The sequence below is a fragment of the Marmota monax genome, unplaced genomic scaffold (assembly GCF_021218885.2).
Source record: "Marmota monax isolate L192 unplaced genomic scaffold, Marmota_monax_Labrador192_F-V1.1 WCK01_AAM20220418_F8-fsc00022, whole genome shotgun sequence".
Classification (NCBI taxonomy): domain Eukaryota; kingdom Metazoa; phylum Chordata; class Mammalia; order Rodentia; family Sciuridae; genus Marmota; species Marmota monax.
Window position 1 is genome coordinate 592853 of NW_026695215.1, and position 22360 is coordinate 615212.

Sequence of the window (22360 nt, forward strand, 5' to 3'; positions counted from 1 at the left end):
CAACATCCCAAGATGGGAGAGGAAGGACTGTCTGGGACAGTGGGCTTGGTCCCTCTCTCCCCAGAGGCAGGAAGCTCTTCAATGCTGTAGCCCAGCAAATCATCTTCTCTGAGGTGCATAACCCAGGCAGGCCACCTTTGGGTCTCTCTGCCACAGAGTAAGTGGGTGCTCAGAGGAGACTCCAGCTTTCCCCAGCCTTGGGGGACCAGCTGTTTATGAATGCCAGGCTTCTTTTCTCCCTGGCTGCCTACCCGTAACAAATCTGCTTTACAAAACGTGTGCACGTGTGTCCTATCTGACCAGGTCTGAGCAGACAGTAGAACTGCGGCTCAGGATGCAGGGGGCAGAGGGTGGACCTTCTCCTATTCCTGGTGGTTGGCACAGGGCTGACCCTGCTGTCCTGATGCAGCAGGAGGTCTCTATTGGACTGGTTATTAGTGAGCCTGTGTCACAGCTCATGGTGTTGAAATCTTTTTGCATGCTTAGTTAGCCACTGTCTATCTGCTTTGGAGAAATGTCTTTTCAAATCATTTGGATATTTTAAAATTGGATTGTCTTTTTACTATGGAGTTTTGAGTCCTTCATATGTATTCTGCATACAAGTTTCTTATCAGATATGTAATATTTTCTCTGAGTCAATAGGTTGTCTTTTCTTGCTGGCATCCTTTGAATACAAAAGTTTAATTTTGATGAAGTTCAACTTTTCATTTGTGCTTTTAGTTATGTATCTAAGAAAACATCACCTGACTGACCTCAAATAACAAAGGTTTATGTGCGTGTTGTCTGCTCAGAACTTTATAGTCCAGCTTTGACATTTAAGCCTATCATCCACTTTCAGCCACAGCCTGTATATGGTGTGAGGTAGGGTCCAACTTCATGCTTTTGCATGCACCTCACCAGTGGTCCCATCACCATTTGTTCAAAAGACTATTCCAGTGAATTGTGTTGGCCTCTTTGTCAAAAGTCAATTGGCCATTAAGTCTTCTGGACCCCAAATTCCATTGACCTATAAGTCTACCCTCAAATGCCCTATTTCAGAAAAATCATTGTATTCACTATATTATGCATACAGAAAAAGCATACATTTTAAATGAATAATTTTGATTAACTTTTTGCAAACTGAACATACCTGTGTAGCTAACATTCAGAAATGTAACATTATTAGTACCTTGCAACCCCCTGGAACCCTTCCTAGCACTGACCACAAAGGTGACCACTCTCCTGACCAATCAGCACAGATTGGCTTTTCCTTTTTTGGATTACATACAAATGGAACCACACAGCATGTACTGTCTCCTGTCTGTCTTCTTCCCCCTGCGTTATGCTATGAGGTCCGTCCATGCTGCTGTGTACAGCAGTTGCTCATTCACTCTCACTGATTCCATTATCTGGAATTGTGGTTTCTGCTTATTCATTCTGCTGTCGATGGCATTGGGTTGTTTCCACGTTTTGGTTCTTGGGAGCAGAACCCCTTTTCAAAGTCGCTGCACAAATTTACACCAAAATAAGAGCATCTCCTTATCAAAAGACATTCACAGAGTGAAAGGTCCGTAGGGAAGAAGATGTTTGCCATACGTACAGTCCCCTCAGAAAAAAGCAAAAAAAAAGTCTTACAAATCAACAACTAAATCGAGACAACCCAGTAGAAAAGCAACACGGAATGTGAGAGAGAATAAGGGCCAAAACCACATGGACAGTTCTCAACTTCAACCATCACCAGGGACCTGCCACAGTGTGACAGGTCACCCATGGAGTGGTGCAGGTGTTAGTGAGAATGTGCAGACTGGAAACTCCCATGCACTTCTTTCAGGAGGTTAGAACAAGTACATTAGCCTTTCAAAGTTTGCTCATGTATCACCACGAGATTTTTCACTATTAGGTGATTGTGCAGCCCCCAATTTTAAAGTGAGTGGGGGTACAAGCCTGTGGGGGCAGCACCATCCACCCCATTTCGTTACGTAACGCAGACCCCATGGCTTCCACCTGGCTCTATGCTCACCCCCACCCCACCCGGGATTCACCGCCTGCTCTTGGCCTGGGATCAGGTCTTGGCTCTGCAAACAGGGTCTTGCTTGCCGGCAGCCTGCACTGGTCTTTGCTGAGGCTTCAGTCTGCCTGTGGGTCATCATCTGTGGATGCTACCAAGAACTGGGCACAGGAAGCCAAAGCAGAGACTGGAGTGGCCCTGGGGAATGGGGAGGTGAGAGCCAGAGGTCTTGGGGGTGGGCACAGAGGTTGAAGCCTAGATTCAGTTGCCTTCCTCAAAGAACACATTGACCATTCATTGTCCATTCTGTTCTCAGTCAATAGCATGTGGGTAGAGCGGAGTCCATCCCTAGTTCCAGGATGCTGAGGTGACTAGAAAATGACCACACCAAGATTATCCCTCCCTGGCCACAGAGACAGGTGCAGGAGTGTGACTAGGGCTCCCGTGGTGCAGTTGGGGGGAGTTGTTTTTCCACAGATGAGGCTGGAAAGAGAAAGCTCTGGGTTTTTTTTTGGTGGGGGGGTTAGTCAGCTTTTTTTTTTGCTGCTGTGATCAAAAGACCCAACAAGAATAATTTTAGAAGAAGAGAAGTTTACTTGGGGGCTCCTGGTTTCGGGGGTCTCAGTGGACTCCACAGCTCTGAGATCCAGGTGAGGCGGAGCATCATGGGAGGGCGTGGTGAAGGAAAGTGGCACCAGGAAACAGAGCGAGATGAGAGCTCTCCTCACCACCCCCAAATACCAACCCCAAAGGCAGACCTCCAGGGACCCAGCTCCTCCAGCCACACCCCCTGTCACGACCCCTTGCCCGCAAGGAATACGCAACTCGAGAATCTTCTTTCAACAGTTTATTCAGGTCCCTGGATATTTCTTCTTCCTCCTCTCGGGTGCCCCTCCCAGCCTTAATAAAGCATCCCAAGCCCCAATGCAAAGCTGCCGCGTGGAACTTTCTCACAGGGTGGTGAAAAATCATGTGCCAACTTTCCCAGATAAGGAGTTGTTTGTCACAGACCACAGCGGAGCCAGCGTCATCTTGTAATGGCGACCATAGTCTGCAGAAACGGCAGAAGCGGCTCACCACAACCCCCCACCTCCAGGTGCCCCCCAGTTAACCCCTATCAGGGTTAGCATACTGATCAGGCTCAGAGTCTTGCGCTGTGTCACACAGGAGCTTTGGGGGACACCCCACATCCAAACCGTGACAGGCGGACATCTTGCTAGTCGGAGGGGGCTTGTCTTTGAGAGGAGACAGACCGCAGAGCAGAGAAGCAGAGGAGGCCAGGTCCAGTGACAGTGCTGGACTGCCTCGTCCCCTTGGTGCTGAGGAGCAGGCTGCCCCTGGGTCTGTCAAAGAGGGAGTCAGCACTTTTCCTCTTTCACAAGAAAGCCAGTTTGTGTTGATTTATCCCACCAAAATAAATCTGAGTAGTTCCACAGGCAAGGACAGCATGTGAGTGTGGCTTGCCGGGGAGCTACAAGATTTAAGGAATGGGTCACGTGGGTGGGAACGGAGACAAGGGCAACAGACAAGGGGCCCCAACTCTGCTCTGTGCAGTGAAGCTGTGCGTCTCTCTGCTTTGCGTGTTGGGATTCCATAGAAAATTTCACAAGAAAATCAGATTTTTCTCTAAAAAAATTATGCACCATTGGGTGAGAGAATTAACAGATAACAGCAATAACAATAAACACCAGCCTGGGATTTTTTTCTTAGAATGAAGCCTGTATGTCTGATTTGCCTGTCCTGGGGTCAGTTTCTAATACTCCAAGACTTCTCTGACGAGACTGTGGTAAAAGTTACTAATGTGAAATTTTTGGTATTAAATTGTAACATGTAATGTTGTTCATAATTTGATGAAGCAATATTTCCCAAATGATCAATGCCTGGGAAAGATCCATTCAAAGTGCCAGATACATTCATGGATTTTTATGGGACAGACTTGCAAAATTCATCCATGTGATTTCAGTTTCCATGTTGCAACTGACCCTTAAGAAATGACAACTACAGAGTTTTGGTGTAGTATCAAGGGAGAGCCACAGAGCCATCAAATTCCGCCTTCCTTTTCCTTAAATATCTGAGGCCAATTTTCTTCATATTTTTCAACTAAAAGAACATATCATAACTGCCGCAGTCTGGCTGGGCACAAATCACGAGCCACTGAAGCAGGAACAAACTTTATTTCTGAACTCCACCAGCACGCTCCACACACGCTCCTGGGAACTCCTCCCGAACCCCACTCGGCTTGTCCAGGAACCAGCAGCCGGAAATATCCTCCAGAAATCCTTCCTCCTGCACTTCCCCAACCAATGGGAACTCTCCGGGAATCCCCGGGAATCCCCATGAGAACTCCAAAGTAGCGTGAGAACTGCGAAGTAGCTGCCGAGGCGGATAGTAATGCCTCGCTTGTCAATCAATACTATTGGCAAAATGCCAGGGGCCATTCCGACTCGGCTGTGGCTCTCAGCACATAACAGTTGGAATGAAGAGGCAGAAGTGAGAATATAGCTGTCCTGTTTTAAACTGACCGCTGAGGGTTTAAGGGCAGGGCGCAGTGGTGCTCCCCCATAATCACAGCTGCTCAGGAGGTTGAGGCAGGAGGAGTAACTTAGCAAGAGCTGTCTTAAAATCAAGTTGAAAAGGGGCTGGGGATGTAGCCCAGGGGCAGAGCACTTGCCTAGCATGAGTACGGCCCTAGGTTCAATCCCTAGCACCACACCAAAAACAACACAAAACAAACAAAAAACCCCCAATATTTATGGAAATGTAAAATAATGCCTCTTTTCATGACTTTTTTCCTTTGGAAAATATAGTTGTTTCTCATACATACCTTTAAAGGTTAGTATGTATTAAGTTTTATTATTTTAAATGAATTAATAGATAACTATTCAGCCAATTTTTGTTTTGATTTCTGATGGAATAAAGGTCAGTAGATCTAACCCAGGTAAATAAAAGTCCTTTGGGATCCTTGATAACGTTGAAGTATGTAAAAGGATCTGGAGGCAGCCTTGTTTGAGCCTGGCTGGTCAGTGGGCAGCTGGGTGTTTAGCTCATAAGCACACAAATGAGAACGCAACTGCCAATCATAGAGAGTGGCAGGCAAAGGGCCAGGTGCCGAGACAGGCACTGGGGCCTAATGGGAATGGAGGTGGAGGCAGAGGTGGCTTAAGCTGAGATCTGAGGGAGTGCCCCAGGTGAGTCTGGCATGAGATGGGGCAGGGGCCAAATCCTGTAGGCTGTTGCAGAAATTGCGAAGTTTGGGGTATTTTGTCCTAAGTGCATACTAGTGACCATGATAGGAGTTACTATCACATAATCAGACTTGACTCTGTAAAAGGTCACTGATTGCCCTGTGGAGGAAGGATTGGGAGGGGACAAGAAGCCAGGTGAGACAGGCTACGGTGATGGTCTAGGTGGGAAGGAGGGAGGCAGCTGTGGACATGGAACCACCTGGGTGGAATGGAGCAGGGGAGGGTGCCTCCACCAGCGCTGTCCTGCCCCTGTGCTCAGGGACCCCAATCCTAAGTGTCTCGAAGACTAAGCATCCACCACACCAATGTTATAGACACCCTGGGTCTGTGAGTATTTGTGTGCATGCGCGTGACTGAATTGCCATCCTGCCTTGTACGGTTTTGCTGGGGAGAGATTGATGAAGCCTCTCTCAGAGCTCCACCTTGTGGACAGTGGTGGAAAGGGTTTCTGTTTGGTTGGTTTGGGGTGTTGTTGGTTTAACCACTGGAGAAACAGCAACAGCAACTTAAGATACCGAGTTCTCCAGGAGGTTCACCAGCTATCAGCCATCCCAGGTCCTTCTAGGACAAGAGGCGTGATATGAACACATTTCAACACGGTTAAGTTTAAACCCGTTCTCTGAAAATAACTGTTCGAATTCATTCAAACGTGATCCTCTCTGATGGCTTTTTAACACAGTTATTTCCTAAAGTCACCTTTTATTTAGATAGCTCCTGATGGCTGCTGGTACCTTTTGTTTTTATGCCAAAATGTGCTCCTCTGTCACTGCCATTTTCTCCTGAGGTGGGGTGGCCTTTTGCTCCGGCGTCAGCCTGCGGGCAGTGGTGTTACCTGCCTTTGTCCACTAGGTGGCCTCCCCTGAGGCCGGGCTTTTCTGCTGCATTTTCTGTTGTGTCACCTGTGCCCTCAGCTGGGCCTTGGCTACTCCTTACTGGTCTGTCGCTCTGGGCTCCTCAGGAGGCCCTCCCACTGCAGGACTGACTTCTCCGGGTGTTGGGAAGTCCCCTGGGGTGAGGCAGATCCCTCTCTCGCCCAGAGAACGACAGGTTAGGGTTATCACCTTAGTTCAGCACAATGCTGTCATAACGAGGGAAACCCAGCCTTACCTTCTTGTGTCTGGGCTCCTCGCAGCTCTCTGCCACCTGGCTGGGTTCCCCAGTGTTGGTCCAGGCCTTGTGCCTGGCCCCCAGCTCTGGCCGAGGGCTTGGGGTGGGAAGAGCTTTTCTCCTCTCTCCCGGGCCTGCCTCCTCCCCCAGCATGGGCAGGGGAATGCCTGCCATGGTTCAGTCGAGTTCACCTCGGGCTTCCCCCTGCCTCCTGGCTATCTTTCCGGCCTCCCTGCGGGGCTCGTGGACTTGAGGGACACTGGGATCCTCGGGTCAGCATCAGGTTGGCTCTCTGCCTGCCTGGTCTTCTCTGTATGTGACCCCACCCCAGGCCATCCTGTGACCCACTCTCTGTGACTCCCGGGTGTGTTTATCTGCTCTAGATGCTCCTGATCCCTCCTCTCAGCTCCCCGTGTAGTGAAGGACATGAACTTGGCATTTCCTTCCCTTTGAGCCTGCTGTTCCCTTCCTGCGCCCAAACACAGCGAAGGTGTGACCTACCAAGGCTCCCACTGGAGCCTGGACGTCCTTCCAGACCCCTGCTTCCCTCTCTCCGGCACCTTGGCCTGTCCTGCCTTCTCTGCTGTCACCGACAGGTGTTCCAGCTGCGTGAATTACCAGCCCTCTGCTCTGGCCATCACTGGCCCCACCACTGGGACGGCCGCCCAGCTGGTCTCTACATCCGTCTGGGCTCTTGCTATTCTGTTTTCCACACTGAGGCACCTTTCAAAATGCAGATCTTCTCAGGCCTCTTAGAATCTTCCCAGGCACCTCAACGCCATGGTCTGAGGCTGCTCTCCAGAGCCTCCTCCTCCTCCTTCTCTACAGCCTCCTCTTCTCCAGCCTCCTCCTCCTCCTCTCCAGCCTCCTCCTCCTGCTCTCCAGCCCAGCTCAGCAGCTTCTCCAGTTCCTTCACCCCGTCTGCTCTCCTAGGTGCCTCTCCAGGCCTCCAGATCCTCCTGGGAGACGCCTTTCTTGGCCATGAGTCCTGAACTCTGAGAGGACACGTCCAGAGTCCCTTCCCTTGGAATGCTCACCGGGTTTCCAAGTGTATGTCCACTAAAGTGGGTTAGTGCCATCTAAGAAGAGCCCAGGTGCTCGAGGAGGAGAAGAAGGGGTGTCTGACTCACTCCCCGCATTTCCCAGAACCCCACAGTACCTGGCGCAGGGGAATGCTAAGCCACCTGGTGGAATGAGCCAACAGCTGGTCTAGTCTCCAAGGCCTGAAGGCTATTGTGACATTTGACGTAGGTGTCCATAGTGTGCTACCTGAATCAAGGTCACAGTGTGGCCAAAGGTTGCACAGATCTGGACAGTGTGACACCAGCTTCTCTGTTACTTCTGCAGGGTGAGGTGCAGGGAACCTCAGGTCTGTTGTCCCTGTCCTGGTCTTACCTGGCCTGTGACACAGGTGAGCATGTACTGGAAACATGATCCATGTTGTTCCTTGAAGAACAAGTAATGATTTGGGGGCAGGGGGACATAATAATCTAATGTTAATATTTACAGAAGAGAAATATTTGCCATCTCCTCCAAGCTCCATTAAAGACACAGTTGGTTTAGGTCACTATTCAGAAAAATTAATATCTCCATCTTCAAGCAAATAATTTTCTCCTGCTTTAAGTCTGAGAAGGTAAAAGGACAATTTGAGTCATTTTTCTCAAAACACAGAAGTTCAAAGTGAGGAAATTTCTAGCTTCTTCTAAATAGTATAGCTTCACCTCAAAAAAATGCGAGTTTTGCTGGGTGCCCTGTTTATAAGAGGAAAACTCATCTTCACCAACATTGACATACAAAGTGATTAATACCCTTACATATCATAATTATTATATCTTTACATATAAAACATAGGTACTTAATCTTTCCTGCATTATTTTACTTATTTATAGACTTGTTCTGGGAATAATTTAACAGAGATTACAACAACATAAAAAATATGGCAAACTGACATAAATTATGAACAGATTAAAAATTCAAAGGGAAATAAGGGCAGAAACAGAATATGGTAACAGGGGTGAGCTGCTTTACAAATGCCTTTTGTGGGGTCTATGCTGCTGCCAGGGACCTACTGGTCACCTACCAACAGCCATTCTGCTGTCCTCTGCAGACCTTGACTTTGTTCTTTGCCCAGTGTCTGGTGCTCAGTCCCAGAGGATGAGCAGGATTGAGCTAAGGGCTGTGGGCCTCCTAGCTAGGCCATTCTTGTAGAAAGGAATGACCTCATTGTCCGAGGCTCCTGTGAGATCTCTTAGAGTTAAGTGCTTCTCACCAGTGCACTTAATGTGATTCCTAATTCTGCTCCAAGCTTTCCAGCTGTCAACACCAAGAGGGACATTGAGTAAGTAACAACCCAGTGTTCATTAAACCCTCACAGGCCAGCAGCTCAGCAAAAGCAACATGGCTACGTCTAAGACCAAATAAGACCAGGGTCTGTAGGGACTCACTCATTTATCTGATGTGTTAAAATCCCAAATGAAAACACTGATGATAAAGACAGTGTAATCAGTAATCCAAGCCAAATTGGCTTTCTCTTTTGAAATAATTTATTACTCACCTTGAAGTTTCATTTTCTGCATGTTCCTTAAGTTAAACATTGTTCTGGAGCCAAATGAAAATGCACTTAATAATTAATGTGGACAACGAGTGCAGAAAAGTCGTGCTTTGGAAACTGACCCTTGGTTTCCAAATTCCAAGCCCTAAGTCTGTGAGTTGGCAGACCAGCAAGGTCTAGGTGGTTCCCAGGGACATCTTCTAGAAAGAATATGTGTGACTCCATCTCTTCAAAACATAGGAAGGCATTTAACAGAACAGAGGGACCCCATGCTTAAAAGAACCGTTTTCCTCTGTAAACACTGACATGAGAGGTTTTATTTTTATCCAGGATCTTATTTTACAGAGAATAAGACATGCCTCAGTTTTTGTTTATTGATATCATTAATATTTGTCTTATGAAAAAGAAACAAATTCAACACTGGAAAGAATGCAGCAAAACCGCGATGGAAAGAGGGTATGTCCTGGCCGGCTCTCCTTGACCACTTGGGGCCCCTGCACCTGGCCAGAGTGACCAGCCCACCAGGAGGAGCTCCCTTTAAGCCCAAGGAGCCCGTTTACCATTTGAGGACAAGAACTCGCCCACGTGGGCAGGTGAGCGTGTCCTTGGAGGGGAATGGTCCCCCTGCCAGGAGTCTCCGAGAAGGCTTGTGTTCTTGCCATGACTGAGAGGAGATGATGTACTGCTGATGACGTCACCCCCAAATGGAAGCTGGCTGCCTGCTCCTGTAGTCCCCATGAAGAACCAGAGCAGAAGAGGAACTTGGAAAGAGCAGGCTCAGGAGAGGCTTCCTATCGTCCTTGGGTGAAAGGAAGGTGTGAGGTTAAGGAGCTGAGGGTCCCCTGGGAAGACCCTGGTGCCAGAGCTGTCTCTCTATGATGCCAATGCCGATGGCACTGCGGTGGGGGGACTTAGCAGGGAGAAAACCAAAGGCTACTTGTAGTAATTTCTATGGGGCTCATGACGGGAATGTAGAAATCACCCATGCCCACCCTGGCTTTTGCACTCCAACAGTTCAGAGACTTAGACTTTATTGCACAACCTGGTTTTCTCTTTAGAAAAAGGGACCAGTCCCATTCCAGGTGATAGTGGCCTCTCTCCACTTGGTTCTGATTGCCATCTCCAGGGGAGAGAACCGTCTTCCGGGTCTGTGTCCGTCTTCACGTCCGCCCCTCTCCCAGTGATGGGAGTGTGTATCTGGGGGAAGGAACACCAGCGTCTACCCCAATCCATGCACACCCTCCCCGAGGAGGCCAGGACAGAGGGAGAAGAGAGAGGCTGGGCAGGAGGTGGGCCTGGGGGCTGTGGCCTTAGAGCTGGGGAAGTGGAGGGAGGCCCACACCCACCTCGGAGGACTCTGGGGAGTCGCATGGGTTAATGTGAGGGGAGCTTTCAACACAGGGCCCAGAACAGAATGTGTGGGCTGCCTGCAAGCTAATAAAAACACCGTGGCTTCCTCAAAGAGGAAAGTTAAATTAGAAATGGCAATATATTTTAAGGAACATCTTGTCAATGTCACCCTAAATTAAATGGGCTAATATGTGTTTTTCACAAACAAAGAAAAAGAATTAGAAGCTGCACAGATAAGATGGTCACTCGGTTACTTTTCCAAGTCAGTGACAGTGATGGAGGATGATGTAATGCCAGGATACGGTGCCCAGTGCTGACTGGGATATGGCCAGGCTCCAGAGAGAGAGCCAAGGCTGCCCGATACAGACTCCAGCCTGCCTGCTTCAGGACCGTGTCCGAGGGCCAGTGCACGACAGAGTGATGAGGAGGACCTCATGAGGATGGTGGGGACTGTGCCTCATCCCCCGAGGGCTTTCCTGTGGCCAGCCAGACTCTGGCCCAGGGCAAGCCCTCCAAGGTGCCTTCTGAGCTAGTCTGAACAGAAATGCACCCCTAGTTTGTCTGATCTTGCCACTGGATGATCACCTGATGTCTGGTTGTGACACAGAATCGGCCAGTTGGAACTCCCTCTCCCCACTTTTCCCCTTCTCTTCTTTTTTTAATGTCTCTCCTCAGGCATTACATACTGCAAAAATAAAAAGTCCTGGACAAGGCTGTTTGAAAAGTTGCCTCTTTGCCCTTTGTGTTTTCTCGTACCTAAGTTGTTTGTTTCTCTGTGTTTTCCTACTGCGCCCCTTCCTTTTCCAGGGTGTAGAATGCCCACATTGAAGGCTGGGTTTAGACCTGTGGGATTGTGCCAGGCTTCCTTTCAGGACTGAGCCCAAGCGCTTTCCTGCAGAGCCAGTGTGACTACCTCACAGGTGTTAATCAATGGCCGCTGCGTCTCTGTGGGCCCAGCAGAGCCCGCAGGCCCAGATCTGAAGTGCTCACCTACGGTAAGATGCGCGGGCCTCCTCTGCGAGCGCTGACCACTGTAGAGGTACAGATCAAAGACACGCTCCATTTTCCAGTCTGATAAGAGCTGCCTGTTTGTGCAAAAAAGGACGCTGCAGTTTCCATTGATGTTACACAGCCAGATGGGAAATCTGGGGGTCTTCAGCATGCTGCCCACCTGGAGGGGAGAGGGGCAGGAGAGGAAATGTGGGCCTCACCACCCCGCAGAGGCAAGGCACCATCACTTGGAGGCGCTCTCTTTCTCTGTGTGTATGTGTGTGTGTGTGCGCGCGCACGTGTGTGTGTGTGTGTGTGCACACCTGCGCGGGGTGGTGTGTGTTGTGTTGTGAGGCCCAGCCCGAGTCCTCCTCAGGGACCAGCTCGTGTCCTCAGGCAGGATTCTGCATTTCTGTGGGGCAAGGGGGACGCTGCAGTTTCTCTCTAATGGATTATATTCTCAAACTGCTTTTGGTGGCCTCGTGGAGGGGTGGAGGAGTCTTCCTTTGGATTTAAGGCGAGGTAAAGAACAGCACAGGATGGGAGTGCAGGGTGGGGTCAGAGAACCGTGACTCTGTCACTGAGGAGGGCCTCTGCTCTGTTCCCAAGACAGGACAGCATTTCATTCAGCAGGTGGCCAGGTGTCTGCTCACCACTTCAGCTGCACAAGAGAGACGCTTAGCAGGCAGGAGAAAGCTACGGCAGTGGACCACAGACCACGGCACACGCAGCAGGCTCCCGGCCACTCTAGCTGGGAAGGTGTCCTCGAGGGCGGTGTCTGGTCATACCCCATGTGACACCAACTTCACTGGTTTAACCAGCTTGTTTTCTGTTTCTTCCAGGTAACTGTCAGTTCCTGAATTCCCACGGCTGGTGACTAGACTCACACAACAGCACACTGCGGGGCCAAGGAGCAGGAGCAGTGGCCCGAGTATCAGTGGCCCCTGCAGGTACCAGGATGTGGTAGTGTATTTCTATAAAAAAATAGTTACATTTTTGATTAAAGACTTGGGGAAACACCTATTTTGAAAAAGACTTCCTTCAGAATTCATAAAAACAATTTTTTAAACGTTAAGGACAATCTAGCTTCTACTTAAAGAGATAAACAATGAGCTACAGAGAACCCCAGGATTTCCACACGGTGACCAGAAGTTTCAAGACCTCCTTCCCCACCCCCTCTAGCTTGGTCCTATCCTACAACGGAAGGACCCAACATTGCCATTTTTTTTTCTTCTCAGTCCTCAGAGTTTACTCTTTGTTCAGGAACAAATTCTATTTTATAGAATATCCAGCTTTGGAAAATTATTACATGCTCTGTAAACCCAAGGCTAATAACTTGACATTTTGATTTCTCAATAGTTCTGTTCAAATTCCTTCATTTTCTTCTGTTCATGCTCTTCAGTTGTGGGTGAGTGGATGAATCAGAGAGGCTTTCGTCTTTAAGCATTTTGCTTTTAGCTACCAGAGAAAGATTCTATTACCGTGCTTTAAGGAAACGACCTTAGCTTTAGTTGGTGGTCTTAGAACCAGCACCTCAGTCAGAACGTGCTCCTGGTGGGTGCTCCTCTCCTCCTCCTGGCTGAGGCCCACTGAGTGTCTGACATACCCACATATTCAGTGGGCATGGGTGTGGGTGTGGGCCTGGGGCTGGTCAGAATGCAGCAGCATGTGCTGCTGAAGCTGCCCCTGGTCCAGCTCACTTGAAACTTGTCATCAGGAACACAATAAGCCACCTTCTTAGGTTTCTTGCTGCTCTCCCTACATTAAGATCATGTATAATCAAAACACAACAAAGGACATGGAATTGCTAAGGTTGGAAAATGTGGATAAACTGGGAGATGGAGGGAGGGCTGTTTGTCATCAACTGTCATTCCACTGGAATTTCAGGTGGACATTCTGGCTGGCTTCAAATCAATGGAAGTCCCTGTACATTATGCCTGGATGGATGAAATAGAACATGCACTTATGGAACATCATTTCATAGAAGGATCATAAGGAGGTGAACTTCCACGGCACCTCTCCAGGCCCACATCCACGCACTGCCACCTCAGGCCACAGCTTCTTTCCTGAACTCAAAGTTACCCCAGATATTGTTCAAGGAGGAGGAAAATGAAGTAGTCCAAGTACAGCCACCTCCGGCCCCCCATGGTGACCAGCTGTCCCCTGAGCAGGCAGACTCCATGGCTACCTGGGGAGATGTGGTGGAGAGGAGACTGTCATCTGGGACCATCATGGTGCGTGGGGAGCTAACTCCCTGAGGGGGCCTGAAGATGACCATGAGAATACACCTGGCTTATGCCAGTCCTGCAGAAACCAACAAAACACCTCTTGCCCCAAGCCAGTCAGACATGGCCCCTTACATGAGCAGTTGGACTGAAATTTTCCATTCTAATAATTTGTATTGCTGGATAGACACCGTTTACCAGCTACTCCCAAAGCAGGATCCAAGTATGTTTTATTGGTGAGATTCCACCAAGTCTGAATTTGTGCATGTTGCCATGGTGAGCAGGAAATTAAATTGGGATACAGAGGTGCTATAAATAAGACACCTTTCTCCTTAGGTTCACTCTTGGTGCAATAAGCCATAGCTGCTGTGTACACAGCGACCAAGCTTCACATACCACACATCCTTCAGACCAAGGTAGCATTGGAAGGACAGGAAGAAGGATGGACAGATTCCACACAGAGAGGGCCACAACCGAGTCCATGTAATTCTTTTATATGTGGCCTACAGCGATGGTGCTCAGAGCGTGTTGCTGCGTGACGAGTTTGGTACCAAGTCCCCGAGGCCCCAGGCTGACAATCTGAATGGGAGAAAGGTGTTGGCCACGTTGCTCTGGGTCCTGGTGACGATTCCTGAGCATAACAGAGCCTGGCTCTCATCTCTGCCACCTGGAACACGGAGTCCGTGTCTCGTCCCTCACCGAGCTTGCAGGTATGTTGTGAAGACAAACTGGACGGTGGTTGCAGGTTGCGGTCTCGGAGGCCCAGAGCAGAGTGCAGTAAGCGCAGCTCTAGCTGGTACTTTCAGGGTTGGATTTCCCCTACCAGACTCTCTAAAGGGAAATGTAAAGAGGGAAAGGGCACCGCTGGGACCGTGGCAAGTGCTTCCAGGGTGCTGGGGACTAACTCGGGCCAGACCTAAATGGCTTCAATCCCTTCCAAAAATGAGAGTTGATTTCTCTTCTCAGCGGCAGGTGTGAGGATAATGTGAACCTCCCAAGGCTTTCCAGATGGTGTTAGATTCAAACTGCTTTATGTTCTCGCTTAGGTACTGGAACCTCACAAACAAACCTGTACCCTCCAATAGGAAAGTATCAGGGAAGCTTCAAAATAGAGCCTCATCTTGCAGGGAGCTGGCCCCGTCCTGCAGGAACTGTCAGTCTGGTGGGCTCTGGGGGGCTTGCCATGTCAACTAATGACAGCTCCATCTTCTCTCTTTCTTTTTTTTAAATGTCACCCACTGGGCTGTGACATTGGGTTGAAAGACAAGTGTTTTTGTAGTCTCTGCAGTTGGATTGCAGAATCAGAAGAGATGGAGTTGGGAAAGACAGAGGCGGGGGAGGACAGGCCACCGGGCAGCACAGCCCCGATGACAGAGAGCACGAGCTGTCCTTTCAAACTCAGAGACCTTTCTTACGTTAGGTTTTTGTTATCAGTACAGTACATAAATATCACACTCAGGTTTGTCACACCTCCCCTCGACAGGCCACTACATACCCATAAAGCACCTACCTGCCCAGTTGTACATCATGGGTGCTGGGTGGAGTCACTGTGCCTCAGGGGAAAGGAAGGGCAGTTGCTAGGGAGGGTCTTCAATCCTGCCATTTGAGGGGGATTGTTTTGCAGCCCCCGTGGAGCTCTGGTCTTCCCCGGGGAGACTCCAGCTGGGCAATGTGCCTCAGGTCAATGCTGGGATACTGTGCAGTGTTAGTCGTCTGGTCCACTGGGGTCTTCTGGTTAGCACGTCTCTGAGTACCACCGAGCTTGTCCTGTGGTTAGAAGTTCCACATTCCTGACAGGTGTGACCCACCAAACTGGAGTCGACGGAGGCAGAGCCTGTACACAGGCCCCTGAAGTTCACGATCACAGCGAACTCACAACCTAGAAGCCAGGGGTGAAGTCCCTGCTGGTTGAGCATGATGGTCATGCCCTCTGAAACCTAGCCGTGATTGACCACTGTCCCAATGTTGGGCCCACACCAGTCCATGTGCGCATGACGTGTTACAGACTGTAGAATACAGAGCTGTGTTTAGAAGGGACTGTGAAAGGGCTGATGGTGAAGTGGAATTTAGGGACTGTCAGGCATATGCTTATCATTGACTGGAAAACAGCCCACGGCAGAGGGGACAGAACTGGGTCTTTGAATGAAGATAGAACTAACCGGGTTTTAACTCTGCTGCGTGCCTGGCTGGTGAGTTTGGGCAACTTCCTGCACGTCCTGCGCTTTGGTCTTCCTCATCTCTAAGGCGAATGACCAAGCTGGGACTTGAAACAACAGTGATTTCAGTTTTGAGTGGAAGTGAGGATTAAAGGAAATCATTGCAGATGGCCCCCCAGGAAGCCAGAACACAGTGGCTGTCCCCAGGATGAATAAATACCGTCATATAGACTTCCCTTAACTGCCACATGTCGGCAAGGTGGAGAACACACACACACATGCGTATGTGTAGGAAGCTACTTCAACACTACATATGAGTTAGGGATCAGTTTTATCCCAAATAATGAACTGATATGTAAGGAATAAAAAAAAAACTGCCTGCAGGTAAAACCAACTTTACATGCATGTGCTTAACATGTTTGTAAGATAGCAAACCATCAGCCTATGGTTGCTCTTCAATACCCTGTTTTTGGAACCAAACCCCAAGTGCCCACAGATACGACTGGATAACCCTCCTGGAGGACCCGTGGTCTGGCACATCTTGCCCTCGTGCCAGCAGGAAAGCTCCTTTTTTGATCTTGTGCTATGACTTTAAGGTTCTGGCAAGCTTATTCTTTATTATTAGAGGGTATTTTAGACTGCAGGTGATTTTCTTTAGAGCAAGATTCAGCAGCTCCATGAGTCTGAGCTGACTTGTGTAGAAAGAAATATGTTCCAGAAAAACCCAGGGCTGGTCTCTGGGCGCTGCTGACTCTCTGTCTGAGTCCTCTTTCCCTCTTCTCAGAGCAACTCAGTAGCTATTTTGCAAACACCTGTTCAATGTTCAGTTAGGATAAGGTCTGAGGCTATTCCCGAGCTTGGTAAATGTTAAAAGGAGCAAAAACCTGGCAGCCTTCTGAAGCTGACAGCAAGCTCAGGTAAGATGCTAGCTTCTGGGTCTTCGCACCGTGGGTTGGGTTCGCACTGTGGGTCGGGTTCCCACCGAGAGTTGGGTTTGCCCGTGGGTCAGGCTCGCCCCGTGAGTCAGGCTCGCCCAGCCTAAATGGATTTGAACCCTCCGCCCTGCCCTTCTTGCAGTGATTCTCAACCAGGGCAACTTGAACCCAGGGGACTTTTGAAAATGTTGAAGACATTTCTGGTGGTGACCTGGGCATGGTGCTAGAGGCGAGGACACTGCTAATAGCCCAGGACGCCCCCACCCCCCACCCCAGCAGAGAAGCCTAGTGCTCGGGCATTCCAGTGCTGAGGTCTCGAGGTCCCGCTTAGGAACAGACGACTGACCCTGGCATACATCAGCATCTCCTGTGTCCAGTGTCCTCCAGACCAAAAGAAAGTGTCTTTGGGCAGAAATGACTACAAATTTCATGGGTCCCAGTGCAAAATAAAAATACAGGGGTCCTTATCAAGCAGTCATTGGTAATGCAAGGCCCCGGGGGGCTGCACGAGTCCCGCACTCATGAAGTGGACAGTTTTGGGTTTGCCCCAGGTGTTAGCAGTTTCCAAAGCTCTTCTGGGGAGTCCAGTGTGCAGCCAGGTCCACATCTGTGTCCTGCGGCACTTGTCACCTGTGCCCGTGTGTGGTACAGTGGCTGGTGTGCGTCCACGTATGGCCCAGAATGGCCCCTCTGTTTCTGGACATAGAGCTCCCAGTTAGGAGAGGCTGAGGGTCCTGGCTTCCATGTTACACCTCGTGTCATCTATCAGGAAGTCCTGAATGAGCACATGAAGCTTTCCAGCAGCTTCAGCGTCCGTGACAGCGCTTGCTCTTCACTCAGTTCTCTGGTTGCAGGGCAGATGTGTGCAGAACCGGAAACCAGCTCAGAGAGGGTCAGTGCTGGTCCACGGCACATCCCTGAAAGTGGCAGGGCAAGGCCTGCGGTCAAGTCTGCTGATGACCAAGCCAGGATGATTTCCCACACACTGTGGGAGCTTTGTCACCTTTACACCAGGTTCCAAATGTGGTGTATGTGTCCGTTGGTGGCATGTGGCATGACTGGTGGCACCAGGAATGAATTGATTTATTTATGTATGTGCTTATTTATTTACGGTACTGGGGACTGAACCCAGGGTTGCTCTACCACTAAGCCACATCCCCAGCCCTTTTCATTTTAAATTTTGGTGACAGGGTCTCACTAATTTGCCCAGACTAGTCTCAATCTTGTGATCCTCCTGCCTAAAATATTTGTTTACTTATTTAAATATATATTGGGGGGAGAGTGCATCAAGCCCGGGGTTTATAATACAGCTGCAGAAAAGGTTAGACCCAAATTATAAAAGTAAGTTGATTTAAAGAAAAAACATCAAGCAACTAACAGCAGAGAATTTGGAAAGACATGACAGAACTCGAGGATTATCTAAGAGTGTTTTGAAAGCTTTGTGATATCGAACAAAATGCTAAATCATTGCTGTCATTTTTGGGTTCCCCTCCCTTGAAACTCAGCCCCATGTAGCCTCCATTTCTCTCCAACCAAATCTTGGCGTATTGCTGGGCTCTGGTAGGTACCAGATGCCAGGAGGCCACGGAGGGTTGAAAGAGAAGAAAAACGTGTGGAATGGGATCTACATATCCCCTATTTCTGGCTTAGCTTTCCTCTCATTGTATTTGTGAGATTTTAAGGTGAATTCCAAAGTTGTCTGGAAACAATGACTTGGGACTTCATCCCAATGATGAGTCCAGTCTGCCGGGGACGTACTCAAAGTGCAGTGTCACAGGAGCCGTGGGTGCTGCCTGTTGGACGCAGTGAAAGGAGAGGCTCTTGGATCAGCGGAGACGTCCCTGTTAGTGTGCAAAGTAGGCTCCAAGTGGACGGAGGCGTGTGGGGAAGAGGAGGGGAAGAAGCGGGTCTGAAGGGACTCGGGGCGGGGTTGGACTAGGTCCTTAGTTTGTCTGTCACTTCTCATCCTCTGTATGGTGGGCCTAGATGACCAACTCAGGAGCTATAAGGGAACCTTCACAGCACACTTGCACCCAAAACATGCCAATTCCACCAGAGTCGGACACTGTTTTCTTGATGTCACTGGGTGCGGGACCAGATGCTTATTTCATGAACGACAAGGTAACTGGACACTTCAGTGGGGGCAGAGAGGATGAAGTAGTGGACGTCAGGATGCCATGGGCAACCAGGGGAGCTGAAGGGCAGGCAGGTGCTGAGCAGGGGAGAGGGTGGCCTGGAGGACAGGCAGCATTGCACTGAGGCTCCCCTGCTGTCCCAGGACCACCCAGAGAAGGGCCGTGTCATGGAGTTGGCCTGGCTGCTGGGCTTAGGATGGACACATTAGTGGAAGCATCCCACAGCAGCAGTGATGGGTGGTGGGCGACGGCTCGCCTCCTCCCTGTTGGCGCTGCAGAATCCTGACCCACTCAACTCCTGATGGGCTGCGCCTTTCAGCCCTGCAGCCCTGGAAACAGGGTGGACAAGGTTCCCTAAGTGGGGTCCCTTTCTCCCAGTGTCTCTAGGAAGGCTCTCATTAATGTGTAGAACAGAACATCCATTTGCATAAGTAAAGGGTAGGGAGGACCCATGGCTGGGGGTGTTTACCTCTGAGAAGGGATCTGTGGCTCCTGGGGACAAGATGGGCTGTCCTCTTATCTGTACACTTCAAACATTGTTTTAAAAAATGTTTACATGTATTGCGCTGTTACCTGTGCGCTGTGTACACTAAAATGCATAAAGTATCTTACACAAGATTATGTATCCAATACAGGGTTTTATAGTTCCATTTCCACTGTGTAGACTGGTTACAGTCTTTATGTCCAGTATAGACCTGGAGATCTCCATGCCAACACTGAATATCTGTGTGTATCCGTGTGTCCATGGTTCCGTGTGTGTGTGTGTGTGGGTGTCCATGTGTCCTGTGTGTGTCCTTGTGTGTGTGTGTGGGGGGGTTAGAAGTATAGAGAAATACAGTATAGGAAGGAAGAGCTCAGAGCTGCCTTGATAGAGAGACTTTAAACATTGTCACACTATTGACGTGCTAGCTGCGAAGCTGAGAATCCGGGGCACCCACCTGTGAGAGTCTGTCATCCTGGGAGGCATCCCGACCCCACTGCAGGTAGCCAACGTCACTGCGGGCCAGGACTCCGTGCAGCAGTTCCTGAGCCTCCCCTTTCTCACAACCGTTGAACACGTTGGGACTTGCTCTTCCAGTGAGAATCATGTTCAGAACAGCCTGGGGAGTTGCATGATTCACAAACACATTTTAGGTGGCAATGAAATAAGGATTTAATTTTTTAGTTTTAAAAATTATTAAAAATAAGCATTTTTACTGAAAAAAATGAAGCCATGCAATACATAATTCTAGATAAACATGTCTTAATGATTTGGCAGAGCTAAAGCCATAGTCCATTGCCTTCACCCCCCCAGCCCCATCTTACCTGGAACCCCCTCTGAACTTATTAACCTCCTCCCTTTACATTTCTTTTAAACTTTCCTTTCTGATGTTAGGGATTCCTGGTGAGTCCTATTAAGACCCTTTCTGATGTTTCTAGAATCACGGGGTACTGGAGCTTTCAAGGTAACTAGGGAGGATTGAAACAGGAACTGGACGGCAGCACCTGACACAGACTCAGTTCACCATCTTCTCGGGCTCTAGAAGATAACGATGTGATGTCTCTTTGCTGAAGGAGCGAACGAGCTCACTTGGAGAACAAGCCTTCGTCAGATTCTGCAATAGAAGGGCAGAGTCTACCCACGCACCTGCCTGCACAGGAAGCCTCCAGAGCTGGGCTGTAACAGATGCGGGGTGGTTGAGTCCAGGTCCTCCTGAAGCCTGCAGGAAAGGAGAAGCCATCAGCACGTGGCCGGTCGACAGCGGCCCCGGGCAGAGCAGCAGTGATGAGGCCCTGGTCACTGTCCCTCCCGTGCCTTGCACACTCCAATGTCCTCCAGGGAAATCCTAGGCCAGGACTGCAAAGTCGGGGAGCTGTGGGTGCACTTGGGGCGTGTGGCCAGTGTCAGGGGAGAAGGGAACAGACACAGATGTCCCGCGCTGTAGAACCCCTGTGTCGGGCTCTGATTGAATGCTGGGCTCACTAGGGAAGCTGTCTGTGCTGTGTGACAAGGACTCCTGGCTCCAGGTGGTGACACATGACCACGCCAGAAAGTGCTGGCCCAAGGCAGGGCTGAACATGCCGTCCCAGTGGAAGCACCAGAGAGGCTGGGGAGTCCATTTCTGGCTGTAGAAGGGCAGGGGTCAGGGCTGGGAGGGATCGGGGCTGGGAGGGGTCCAGGTATAATGCGGCTCCTGCTGTCTCCCAAGGAGCCACCGAGTACTGATATGGGAGTTGTATGTGTCCTTGGATGAAGCTACTCATGGAACTGGAGGTCATGCCCAGAGGACGTGGGTCAAGGCTGGCCAGTGTCTCGGTGGTACCAGATATAACTCTGGGCAGTGTTTTTAGATGGGGCAGATATGAGCACTTAAGACATTTAATAGTGATGTGTTTATTTTAATGCTTTATCTTTTATTTATTAGTCTAGGCAGATATTAGTGGATAGAATGTTAATGTTTAGGAACAGGTTAATATTTAAATGGGTGTTAATTTAAATAAAATTGTTAAGCAAATAATAGCACAGACCACAAAAATGTGATAGTGGAAAGTAAAAGACAAGTTTCAAGAACACCACTTCCGGGCTATCAGCCTCCCTCCTGGGCCTCTCCTCTATGACCCAGAAAGCCTCCCTGGTGCCCTGGCAGCGGGCCTCCCCTCTGGAACCCACACCCACACTGTCTTCACACCGTGTCGCCCGTCAGGACCCACTTTGCTGCCCCCCCAAGCCTAGCTTTGCCCTTCCTGGGGAGCCTGCAGGAAGTCAGGCTGTGTCTTTTCTTATCTGTGCTGCCCACGGTGCCGCGAGCAGGGCTTTGTATGCCACGGAGACAGAGTGGATATCCGAGGGCGTATTTACTGTGGATCTAAATAATAAAACCCATGTCCTCGACTGAGGGTCTCTGCTTGTCCCGCCACACGGCTGAGCCAGCCTCCGGAAGGACGTGTCCTCAGAAGAGTGAGCCCTAGGAAACGATGGCGCTCATGGGAATGCTTTCCACCCCACGGGCACGGCGATGTGACCCCGCTTCTTCACCAAACACCTGGGGCACGGCAGCATTTACCTCTCGAATGTCCTGGACAAGATCAGGCTGTAAAGGAACAGGACAATGCCGCGACTCCCTTCCCCTTTGAACTGTTTGGGAAACAAAAGAGAAGCACTTTGGTCCAGGAACACAGCAGCCTTGTGTCCCTATGGGCATAACGTCCGCTGCTGAGACAGGGGCGCCCTTGGCCTCCTGCTCTGGAACTCCACTCTCAGGGGCAGCCTCCCTCCTCAGCCTCCTTCCTGCCGCAGCCAATGGTACCACCAGCCTCCCGGCCCCAAATGCTCTCTTTCCCACTTTTCCAAGGTGACGCTCTTCCAATCCTGCCCAGGCCCTGGAGTGGGTGCTGTCCAGACTGGCCTGCCTCCCTGCCCTGCCTCTCCTCACTGGCTGCGTCCCTCTTTACAGAAACAGAGTCACACAGGCCTCTCTCCTACTACCTGCTCCTAAGTATTGACTTCTCTGATCTCCAGTCTTCTTTAGTTTTGTCTGCAATCATAAGAGGAAAAAAAAAAAGCCAAAAACCTTTCCCTGGATCTGTTGCAAAGGTCAAGTGAATTAATGAATGCACAGTGCCTCTCTTCATCTTGGGTCATTCCAGCTCCATAGAGAGGTCAGTATTTGCCCCTCTTTAAGGCACTTCTCTCTTTTCT

At 49.8% G+C, this 22360-nt stretch overlaps 1 protein-coding gene across 1 annotated transcript in view; it reads right to left on the reverse strand.

Annotated features, from left to right (window-relative positions):
• Positions 1-9944: 9944 nt before the first annotated feature.
• Positions 9945-22360, reverse strand: part of Mindy4b (MINDY family member 4B) — a 28658-nt gene continuing 16242 nt past the window's right edge. Inside the window, exons 8-12 of the mRNA XM_046431527.1 lie at positions 21726-21796; positions 20309-20381; positions 19620-19781; positions 11231-11411; positions 9945-10087 (exon numbers count right to left, since the gene is read on the reverse strand). Coding sequence (XP_046287483.1) covers positions 9945-10087; positions 11231-11411; positions 19620-19781; positions 20309-20381; positions 21726-21796 — 630 coding nt within the window. The remainder of the gene's footprint in view (positions 10088-11230; positions 11412-19619; positions 19782-20308; positions 20382-21725; positions 21797-22360) is intronic.